This window comes from Gavialis gangeticus, unplaced genomic scaffold (genome assembly GCF_001723915.1).
Source record: "Gavialis gangeticus isolate Ggan-Ray unplaced genomic scaffold, GavGan_comp1, whole genome shotgun sequence".
Lineage (NCBI taxonomy): Eukaryota > Metazoa > Chordata > Crocodylia > Gavialidae > Gavialis > Gavialis gangeticus.
This window is the reverse complement of record NW_017729018.1, coordinates 11,532,369-11,543,894: the sequence shown is the minus strand read 5'-3', so window position 1 is coordinate 11,543,894 and position 11,526 is coordinate 11,532,369. Positions and strand designations below refer to the sequence as shown.

The 11,526-nt window shown below is 58.9% G+C and overlaps 1 protein-coding gene across 1 annotated transcript in view; it reads right to left on the bottom strand.

Moving 5' to 3' along the window:
• Positions 1-429: 429 nt before the first annotated feature.
• The window catches only part of FGF22 (fibroblast growth factor 22), an 11,951-nt gene continuing 854 nt past the window's right edge, over positions 430-11,526 (bottom strand). Inside the window, exons 2-4 of the mRNA XM_019513151.1 lie at positions 11,370-11,523; positions 1,635-1,738; positions 430-976 (exon numbers count right to left, since the gene is read on the bottom strand). Coding sequence (XP_019368696.1) covers positions 782-976; positions 1,635-1,738; positions 11,370-11,523 — 453 coding nt within the window. The 3' untranslated portion in view covers positions 430-781. The remainder of the gene's footprint in view (positions 977-1,634; positions 1,739-11,369; positions 11,524-11,526) is intronic.

Sequence of the window (11,526 nt, the reverse complement as noted above, 5' to 3'; positions counted from 1 at the left end):
GTTCCACACCAGATACAGCTGCATTCCCCCTCCTCCGCACAACCAGCACCTTTGACAGAAGGCCTTGCAGCTGACCGTGCCCAAAGGACCCAGACTGGCGTAAGCAGATGTCGCAAGCATTGCCTCTGGCCAAGGTGCAGCCCCTGGGTTACTGTAAGAAATACCTCTTTAATTTCCATGGACCTTATATGATACAATAAATATAAGCACACATACATCTTAAAACCAAATCGAAAGCCCCCCAAAGTCTCTGGCTGCTCCCACCTCTGTGGTTTCACTCTCTTGGAGGGGATGTTGTGTACGGTTGGTTGTTCATAGATCTTTGGGCCATTTCATTGCGACCTGCTGCATGAGACTCGGGGGCTGTCAGCCATCGAGAAGGGGCTGCGTACAGGTAGGGTCTCCTAGATAGGTCTATATGGAGTTGAGGTCTCCAGGCAAGAGCTGGGATCTCTAGGATGACCCATGATGGGTCTGTGTAGAGTTGAGGTCTCCAGGTAGGAGCTGGGGTCTCTAGCATAACCTAAAACAGGTCAGTGTAGATTTGAGGTCTCCAGGTAGGAGCTGGTGTCTCTGGGATGACCCAAGTTGGGTGTACGTTGAGTTGAGGTCTCCAGGCAGGAGCTGGTGTCTCTAGTGTGAACCACTGCTAGCTCCGAAGAAGCACTTGTAGGAATCCTTTATCTCCCAGTGCCTGGGGAAGGGGAGTTTCTCCCTCACCCTGTGCTTTCATTTAAAAATAAATAGCAACAAGAAGTCCCAGCTATAAAATGAGTAGGTGTCAGGAGACGAGCATGGGCAAGAAGTGGGTGGAGAGGTGCTGGCGCCGCGTCTTGTCCCCCCGCCGAGGCACCCCCTTGCCATTGAGCGACAGGAACATCTGGCGGCCCTGGTGCCGCCAGCGCAGCGAGGCGTAGGTGTTGTAGCCATTCTCCTCGATGCGCTCCTTGAACTTGCAGTTGGGGTTGTATGCCCGCTGGTGAGACGGGGAGAGGGGGTCAGTGTGGGGATTTGGGGGCTCTGTCTAGTCTCTCAAGGGTATTGCTGGGGAGTTCTGGGCTCCGGGTGCTTGAGTGATTCTGATTTAATTGCTTCAAGCAGGAGTGAGATCATCAGGACTCCTGGATTCTCCCCTAAGCTTTAGGCAGGGATGCAGAGTGTGGGATCTGTCCTCTGCTCTGGGAAGGGAGTAAGTTTAGGGGTTAGAGCACAAGAACCAGAGTGAGGACTTTCCGGCTTCTCAACCCCCAGCTCCTGGAGGCCAAGGAGGTCTGGGGTTGAGACTGGGGCCCTGCCAGGGACTGCCCTGTTCTGTCCATGGCTCTGGGAGGCAGCAGTTACAACAAGGGACCAGGCAGATACCTGGGGTCTGCTCCCAGCCTCTCTGGCACTGTGCACCCTCCCTGCACCTGCCCCACTACAGTCCCTCCCCCAAGAGCAAGGGCTTCCTTCCTGCAATGTAGGCCCACTCCTCTTCGCTGCATCAGATACAGCATCCTGGAACGGGGCCCTGCCAGCGTCTACACCACAGGCTCTCGGTTACCAATCCGATTCCCAGCCAGGAGGGAGCTACAGACCATAAGTGCCGCGAGCGAGACACGGAGGTCAAAGAAGAGTTGCGGCTTTGTACCTACCGACCCGTAGAGCTTCCCCTTCTTGTTCATGGCCAAGTAGAAGCCCGTGTGCACAGACTTGATGGCAACGACACCCACACGTACCGAGCGGATCTCCACGATGTCTGGAGGGGGAGAGAGGAAGACACAGGGACGGATCAGAGGGACAGCCACTGAGGACAGCCATGCTTCCTGGTCCTGCAAGCTGAGATCCAGCGTGGTATGGCACAAGCCCCATCTGTGCGTGTGTGTGGGGAGGTGTATATGATTTCCCTACATAGCAAATAGCCTCAGCGAGTCTGAGTGCAATGGCTCTACATGAGACAGCACAAGGGAGTGTGTTGCTTGCTACTGAAATGCAGCCACTTCTGGGGTGGAAGGTGGCAGCTGGTTAACAGCCCTCTGTAACAGTATGGAGAAGGGCCTAGAACGAACAAGGGGTCCTTGATACCATTGAAAGCACTGGTGGGAACTTGGTTAGGATACTAGGGATTAAGTCCGTTGTACACAGTTCTGAAGGGATCTTCATCCCTAGCAGCACAGCAGCCTCTGACCATCTCCCTTCACACCCGTGGTGCCCAGCTCTGCTGACCTCTGCTCACCTACTACCAGCCCTGGGAGGCTTGATAAAAGGTATCATCTCTGAATAAAGAGTTCTTGAGTTTTGCATTTCTTTTTGTCTCAGACTAACACAGCTACCAAACACATCTTTGAATGTCTCCCAAGGGTCCATCCCCACACCAGAGGGTCAGAAAGGTGACAGCCAGCTGCTGAAACCCGGTGCTCCAAGGCAGCTTTGCTCCTTAGCTGGTGGCGGGACATTATCACTTGGCAGGACAGTGATGCTAGGACATGAACCTGTGAATGACTAAACTGCTCCATTGAAGCCTCTTGGTCTCAAGCAGAGGCAGTGGGAAAGGTGATGGCTCCTGGCTCAAAGTCAACAGCCTGAATAGACACAGCTGATAAAAGTAGGGTGGGGATGCAGTGGGCATTGCCCTGTGGGTTGTTCTCATGGGACTTCTGCCTGGCTTATCTCTTTACTGCAGTTGGATTGCTGCTCATGCCCCCATCGAGCTAAGCAGTGTAGGTATAAAACAGAGCCCCTGCCCCAAAGACCTTTTAAAGTCACTGAGGCAGACCTGGGGTGGAAGGTGAAACTGAGGCAGGAGGGAAATGGGAAACTGAGGCAGTGACAGACATGGGAATAGAGCCGTCTCCGGGGGGGGACAGGGCCTCGCTTTGACAGTACAAAATGCCCTGGGAGCCCCAGAGAAGGACGCTAATGGAGCTTGCTGAGCTAATCACAAGCAACTGTAGGTCTTGATTAGTTTAATCAGTGCAAACCTTGGCTTGTCCCTGTCTAGGCTTAATGCAGGGAAAGCCTTGAGGGTGCTTTTGGTTTTAAAGTAACCATCCTTGGTTCTTCCGTAGCTCTCTGTCACTCCACAGAGCTCGGGGCTCTACACAGAGGTCTGCATCATTATACAGCTGGAAACTACGGCAAAATGAATAATTTGCTGTAGTGGCAGGCTGGCAGCAGCAATTAGTGGTTAGCAGCTGGGCTTAACTGTGGCTAGTTTTGAGAAAGAAAGGCCCCTGGCTGCTAGATTAATTCTCAAATCCCAAAGCACGTTGGGCTTGGAGAGAATATGGATTTCTCAGCTGACAGATGGGGAAGGTGTGATACCGTGAGACAGCGAACAAAAACCAGGACGCTGCTAAATTGCTCCCCTTCATCATCTCCCGCTTTCCTTCAATGGCTCCTTGGAGCCGCCTGTTAGCAGGATCCCCAGAGACAGCCCTGCCCTCTCGGCCACATGATGGCATTGGTGCCTAGGAGCCTGGCACTCGCCTGACCGTGCCAGGAGCCTGCGCTGGACGGGAGCCCAGCCAGGCGGGGCCAGCCATGCTGAGCTCCACCAGTGCTTGGCGAGCGTCTGGAGGGCAGGGGTAGGTGAAGGCCAGGCAGGGGGATGAATGAGGGCCCTGTAAGCTGGCAGAGGGAGTTGTCTTCTCTGATCCCATCATTTGGGTGTCTGGAGATGTTGCCTGGGGCACTTTTCTGGCCTGGACCAAGGTCCACGGCCAGGTGCTGCTTTTGGCAGAGTAACTCCTTCCAGCCTGGGACGTGGCCCAAGGGCGGCTGGGTCAGAGGAGGCATCCAACATGTGGACTATTCTCCAGCTCACCAAGCCTCCCGAGGCCACAGACCTGGCTTGGAGACAGCTCTATCCCGATATTCCTGATCGCTGGGGCAGGAGACGCTAGCAGGATAATGCCAGTGCTCTGCCTTTCCAAAGGAGAAAAGAGGGGGCTTTGCATCCCCTGGAAGGGTCCTGTCCCGGACAGAATGAGATCAGTGCCTGTCTTCCCCCTGCATGTAGCTGCTCGATGTGCTTTCATGATCTCTCTCACCCAGCAGCACTGTCAAATTCTCGGTGGAATTGGGGAATCCAGGCTCAGGCTCCGGATGTGGCCTCTGGCCCAGTGACACTCAGGTTTTTTGACGGTCATAGCATTCCTGTGTATATGGATCATCGCACCCGCTTGTCACGTCTGTGATTGATGGGGGGATGCAGAGCCTTGAACGTCTGCCACGGCTCTGCAGGCGCAGCTTGGGCACCACGGCTCTACATCTCGCTACAGCGGACATAAAGGCCCGCTGTCCTGACACACAGCCTGCTGCCGTGGAAGAGGACCCAGGCATCCCGACTCTCAGGTCTTCCCTGCTCCAACCAATGCATCCTCACCAGAGCCAGGAACAGGGCCGAGGAGTCTGGTTTCCCTCACCTCCTTCCTCCCCCAACTTGAGAGCGCTGGGACGGCTTTTCTCCTTGAGTTTCAGCTCTGACAAGCTTCAGTCAAATGCAGGACAAATCATCAAGCTGCTTCCAACCTGGTCTTCCCTGGCGGGCGAGGCCTTGAGCCAGCTTTGTTTGCCATGAACGGTGGGAGTCGGCGGCTGAGACAGGCCGGGTCTGACGGATGATGCTCCAAGCGATGGGTTTTGGCGGCTTCAAAGGAGCAGGGTTTCCATCCCTCCTTTTTTTCTTTCTTCCTCTTTTAAATGCTCTCCACAAAGGGGACAAGGCCAGGGGCCCCTCACCGGTCTGGCCTGGGGTGAGACGGTACTTAATCCCAAGAGGAGCCTTTTGATTTTTTTTTTTTTTCCCCAACACGAATCTGTTTGAACGCAGGCGAGAGGAAGGGTTCTCCACAAAACAGCCGCAGCTGCGTGGTCACCGCCCTCTTCCCGTCGTCTTAGCCGGCTGAAGAGCCCGGCTCTATTGAAGGCCCTGGAGGAATCCTCTTGTGTCAAGGTTTCCCAGAGCCTCTCATTCAGAGCTATTGTCCCCCTGCTCGTAGGCAGCCGCTGAGACGGAACGAGCGGGAGGGCTCCAGCTTTCACGGCGAACGGGTCAGGCCCTCGGGAGCTGAGCCAGGCTCAATGGGCATGCCCCCAGCACCCCTGCCTGCTCAGAGGCACCAAGCAGAGACATGCCTCTCCAGGGATCCCCCCTTCAGCTGCTCTCAGGCCTGCAGGAATCAAAGCAGCCCTCTCCTTCCTGGGGTATTATTTCCAGGTTGGATGGGTGTGAGCCAGGGGCAGGTGCATGGGTGCCCCTGTCCCATGGCTCTGGGGACACAGTATAGGTGTGCCACCTCATCTGGTTCCCTTTCTCCCTGCTCCGTGATATTTGTCTTTGCATTATGCTTAGATGGCCAGCTCTTTGGGGCAGGATCCAGCCTTTCACTCTGTTAGTACAACACCAAGCGTGCTCAGACCTTGGTTCAGTACCAGGCCGGTGCAAGCTCAGTGCTGACAGTAGCAGAGGTCCCCTGTCCCCTGTGGAGGCTGGCCCAGAGTTTTGGACAAAGACACTCATCTTGGCAATTATCCATCCTTGATTTTACACTAGCTCACGACGGAGCCTGGTGAAGAGCAGATGCAGCTGGTGCAGCTCACGGTGCACCATGACGTCCACCGTAGCAATGGCTTGTCCTCAGAGCCCAGGACGGACCATGCAAAGCGACTGGGAACGTATGCACCTGTCCAAGGATCGGGTACAATCGATGCAGCGAGAGGCGGCCAAAGGGCCCTGGGGGAGGAAACGAAGGCAGCTGCTAAGTCATGTGAACCTTGGGCTTCATTTCCTATCTGGATGATGGAAGTCTCCAGGTTGCTGCCCCATTGAAGTGGAAGGCAGCACGGTCACTTCCCGGAGGGGCCGTGTCCATCCCATGGGCAATGATCCTCCCTGGGCTGGGAGCTCCCTCTGCTCAGCTTTGGTTCAAATATCCCAGCCACTTTTGCATGCTCAGAGAGAGGGAAGCCTGGGCCTTCATGCCACACGCTCAAAGTCCTGGAGCTGCATGCGAGGATTTTCTCTTGGGAGCAAAGCTGGCAGGATCCAAGCAAAACCTCCGCTTGTCAGGAACAAGCAGCCGGTCCCTGACCTGTACTGCCCCCGCCTTGATCCTCCTTAATTAGCCGGCGTGTCTGTATGCTTAGCCGAACCGCAGTCCCTGACCTGGAGGAACTGACCCTGCTGTTAGATCATCCAGATCTCTCTGACCTCCGTGGCCCCTGGGCCTGTGTGGTCCTTGAAGAGTGGGCCCCTGGGGGCTTCAGCCTAGTGGTTACACTGAGCTCTCTCACCTGAAAGGGGGATGGCTGGGAGCACAGAGGCAGACAATAGCTCCCGGCCCCTTCCACTGATGCCAGAGAAAAGCAAAGGGATTAGAGGGGAAAGAAGGGACTGAACGGCGCAGATGGAAGCGATTCGATGGTGGACTGGTCTCCTGCCCGCAGCCCTTGCTCTGGAGCTGGTCTCGTCCCTGCTCTGTGTCCATCTGTCCTCTCCTGGCACCCCCTCGCCAGCTTGCCTTCCTACCTGACCTGCTTCCAAAGGAAGGTTTGAGGACTCAGGGTTGGGCCCAGAGGGAAGCTACACCAGGAGGAAGGAAAGAGGGTGTGTGCGCATACTGTGTGTGTATGCATGCATAGTGGGATATATGGGCACACAGGTGCATATGGACACGTGCTCAGTATGTACCCTACCTACATACACACTACACATTGCATGCAAGCACCCATGCCATGCCGATGCTCCATGTCCAGGCACACCGCACACGGTATGCTCTGCGCCTGCGTTAGCCCTGCCCCGCCGAGCATGCAAAGGCCGAGCCCATCGGCATGCGACGCGCATGGCAAGCATCCATGCCAATGGGTGGGGTGCACACGTGAGGGGGCGTACAGCCCCGTGTTTGTGCAGGCATGAATAAGGCGGGGGGCAGGGTGTGTGCGTGTGCGAGGCAGAGAATGCAGCCAGGGGAGCCGTGGCATGCGTGTGTGCAGGTGCAGGTGCAGATGATAAGGGCATGTGAGAATGTGGAGGGCGTGTGCGCAGGGGAATGCGGGTGGGTTTGAGCTCGTGGACAGGAATGTAGGTGGGTGGGTGGGAGCTGGGGAAGGAGGACAGCCCGTGCCTGGTGGCTGGTGAGCGTGTGTATTCGGGGGGGAGCATACGCTGAGGCCTGGAGCGTGCGGCTGTAACACCAGCATGCCCGCAAGCGCGTGCATCTGGCTTGCAGAGGCACTGCTGGAAAAGGCCTGGGGCCGGGCAGGGGGAGCTTCCAGAGCCCTTTCAGGAAACTCCTACTCCAGGCACCAGAAGCCCCTGCTCCATCCAGACGCCCAGACACGCTCCCCCGCCCCTGTACCATGTTAGCTCATGCCCACCCAGGCTGGAGCTCACGAGCTGCCGTGCAGCCGCTCGTGGGGCTCGGCCAGCAGAACGCCTGATCCCCAGCACACCCGTCTGGCACGCTCGCCGCGGCGCTTGGAGCAGCCGGGAAATGGCTCATCCTCACGCCACGGCTGGGGAGAGGGGGAGCAAGCGTTGGCAGCCTTATTTGCAACGGGGGAACTGAGGTGCTAAGCAGCATCCAAGCTAGGATTAGGCCCTGGAGTCGAGAGTTCCTGCTTCCTGGTCCATCAAACTGTGCTGCTGGGATGGGCTTTAGGAAAAGCCCCGAGATTGCAGCCTCTTTCGGGGACATCCTGCCAGCTGCCGCCCTCTGCCCGCTCCCTCCTAGCCACCACAAACAAACATGAATTGGGCTTCTCAGGCCTCCTGCATCCGCTCTCTGTAATGGGTCTCGAGAGAGCCGGTCTAACCACTGCTGTATCCCAGCTTCTTTGCTGCCCAGGGTCAGTGCTGGAGCCAAAGGAGCGACTCCATTCAGATAAAACAGGCCCAGGCTCTGGGTGCTGACTGGGGAGACCTGGGACCAGACAAGGCAGCATGCACAGTGGAAACAGCCAGAGGATATTCGAGGTCCAAGACCCCGCAGTACAGTCTCAAAGGACCCCTTGTCTGCTGCCCCCGAGAGCCCGGCTTGCCCGTACGAACCCAGGATCCCAGCCCAAGCTGCGCTGACCATCACACCCAGGTCCTGAGCAACCGCGTGGATAGGGGCAGAGGCGGCAGCGAGGGGCACTGGGGTGGCCGCGCACGAACGGAAGCCCTTCATTAAAGAGGCCAGCTCCGAGGAAGTGCGGCCGCCTCCGGAGACCAAAGGTCACCGGGTTTGTTGTTTCCGATTGCCCGTCACGGCTGGTGAAGCGGCCGGAACTGAGAGGCTCCCGACGCCCCTCCCCAGACGCCCACCCTGCGCTCCCGCGGTCAAGGCCGCCACTGGGTTGGCATCCGTCTCCCTGCTACTTCCCAGGGCCCAAGCCGGCACCTGGTGAGCGGGCAAGATTGAGGAGGAAAGCACAGACCTGCGTGATCCTACAGCAGGGAGTCCAGACACAGGGACGGCACTGGGAGCAGGGTCAGGGAAGGGCTTTGGAGCTACGACACCAAAGGAACGGGCACCTCGGACATGAGAGTGATGGGAATCACTGGCCGGAGAGGACCTGAGTGCCCAGATTGTGGCCCCGGACAGCACTTATTGCCAAGGAGTTCGCGGCAGGGTGCACTCACCTCTCCCCAGCCCACCCGAAACCATCTCTGCACCAGGCCAGGCAGTGCAGGCATAAAGCACCACCAAACTGCAGCCAGGAAGCATCCGTGCGGACACCCAGATGCCCAAGTTAGCTCCGCAGCGCAGACGTACCTGCCCACTCACACCTGGCTGACTGCCCAGTCTCCCCTTGGCACTAGCAAAACTGGCATCTGTCGAGCAGCGTCCCGGCTGTTTGGCCTATGGAATATCTTCCCCTTGGGGTCTGTGGGGGAATCCAGCACCTGGCGCTGGCTGGGCTCAGAAGCGAAGCTGCCCGGTTGTTTTTGCGCTGCCGGCAGAGCTAATCAGGCAGTTGCAAACCCGTTCCGATTTAGCGGCGTCTGGGGCTGCCGCTATTAATAACGAAGGCCGTTTGCTTTTCTACAAATAGGCGGTGCTCTCCTGCTCTCAGTCGCAGCCAGATCTGTCCCCGGAGCTGAAACCCGACGGGATCTCCGCTTCCCCGGCTTCGTGAACCTGCGGCTGCAATTAGAAGCTGGATCCTGCGCTGGCTTAGCAAGGAGGACTGCCCAGCTGCTGGAGGACCCCAGAGGAGCTGATGCCACCTGGGTCCTAGGACAGCGACCAGCAGGACCCTAACCCCTGTCCAGAGGATCGAGGGGGAAGAGCACCTCGTTCTGTGCAGCCGCGCGGGGCAGGCAGCATCGGCCCATTGACGTACCCCAGAGAAGCCACAGACCTCAGCTCTGGCAGGAGGCAATAACCCAGAGCTGCATGGCGGTGTGGGGGGCAGCTGGGCAGGTAGAAACAGGGTCAGGATGTACCTGCCCCCACTCCACCCTGCGACTTCCTTGATCTCCCATCCCCCACTTGGCAGCTACACTTTGGTGCCAACTCCCTTTTGGCGCAATTACCGGGAGACGTGCAGGGTGGGGACTGGCAGCGATGGAGTGGAATTTAGTCAGGACTTTGCTTCCGCAGAGCAGATAATCACTGGCCGAGCCTGGTGAACCGGGGACCCTCAGGGTCGCGGGCACCGAGGCCGCCCCTACCTGGCACGAGCCGGGGGCACTGCCGAGTGCCAGGCAGAGCAGATGTGGCATCAGCCTGATGCCCGTGGTGCTGTTGCTGTATCCAAGCAGGGATACAGGCCGTGGCTGGCATCTGCTGCAGTGCCCACCCTGGGACTTGCTGCAAGGACGGGGGGCGCCAGGGCCCCGAAGCCTGAGGATTGTCGGCCTCTAAGAGCTCGAGCTGCCTATACTCTGGGGCTGGTGCTGGTGCCAGGCTGGAGCTGGGGGCCAGCGCTGGGGGACAATTGTGCAGCTCCGTGCAGCGATGTTACCCGTTGCCTCTCAGTACTGCCACGGGAGCACCAGAGAAGCGGGAGCCGCCAGAAGTGATGGGAAACCCCTTCCCCGGGGTCTGCTGCAGCCTCAGCCCATTGCTCCGTGCCCTGCCAGCCATGCACGCCCAGCTGTGCCAGCTCCTTGGACCGGCGGCTTTCCCTGAGAGCGTAGCAGGCCGTGAGCCCTCCACAAAGGCATCGTGACAATAGCATCGGCTGTCCCCTTTCTCCGTAAACCCTGTGGGAAGCAGCGGGGCCGCCCGGGGCACCGCCAAGAGGCAAAAGCAGCCGTGCCAGTGGATTGGGCTGCCTTCCAGCTGCAGGCAGAGCCCAATGGTGCCCCAAGCGTGCGGGGAACGGGCTCTGGATGGGGCAGGATTCGCCTGTCGGAAGCTTTCAGGCTGCAGGACGCTTTCGGCTGCAAGGGCTGGGTCTGGATGGAGCCTCCAGGTCCCAGCTCTGGCATCCTCCTCTTGCCCTTGCCAAGGTCCAGTTTAAAGCTTGCCAAAGTATTGTTCCCAAAGCTCCTATGAGGGAGGCTGCCGCGCTGGATAGACGCCACCTCCTCCCTCCCAGCCTATGGGAACCTAACCACTTGGGGAGGGAAAGGTCGGGAAGCGGAGGGACCTGCCTGGGCAGGTTAAAGGATTCACCCAAGGTTATGTCTGGAGTCGGGGGCAGAGCTGGAAACAGTGCCGCCAGGCTCCCTGTCTGGCCCCTTCAGGCCTCATGGGGCAGGAAGGTGCTGGTGTCACTTTGTCTTTGTCACTCCACTGGGCCGGAAAGGCAGCCATGCTAGGGGTCACGGCAGCTCTGCGGGTGTCGAGCGCGAGGAATGAATCTGACGCAGCCGCGGGTTAAGAGTCGATTCATTCGCCTGCAGAGATGGGGCCGATCCCATCCGAGCCCCAGGTCCAACCCAGGACTCAGCTCTAGCTGATCTCTACCCAGCGGGCCCTTGCTCTGAGAACTTGCCTCCCTTCCCCAGGGAGAGCGCTGCTGCTGCTGCTGCTGCTGCTGCTGCTGGGGGTTTGTCAGCATCCTGCTCTGATGGGGGCAAAGGGAAGGGGAAAGCCAGGCCTTGAGACTCGATCACTGCTGGACAATCAGCTCCCCTGGGGCAAGGCCCGGCTGGGTCCCCCCCCACCTCTGCCTTATCTGGCCCCGCTGACAATAGTATCTGAACACCTTCATGGGCTTATCACAGCCCCCCCAGGAGCCGGCTGGCAGACCCAGAGCCAGAGGCACCAAGGGATGGAGGGGCCCGGCTCCCACCCCATCAGCTAACAGGGAAGGGAGGTGCCCAAATCCCTCGGTGCCCCCGGGCTGCAGATGGGCATGGAGGGGTCCGACCCTCCTCGGACACGGCTCGGTCTCCGCAGGGCTGCAGCGGGAGGAGCCGGCGGCCCCGGGCGGGGAGCGGTACTCACTGCTGGGCGCCTCCTTCCAGCGCGTGCCCGCCACCGCGCCGGCGCCGTCGATGCGCAGGAAGAAGTGGGTGGAGGAGTAGAGGCGCCTCCAGCGCACGTCGCCCTCCAGGTGGTTGTAGCTGCGGCGCGGCCGCCCGCCCGCGGCCCCGCGGCCCTG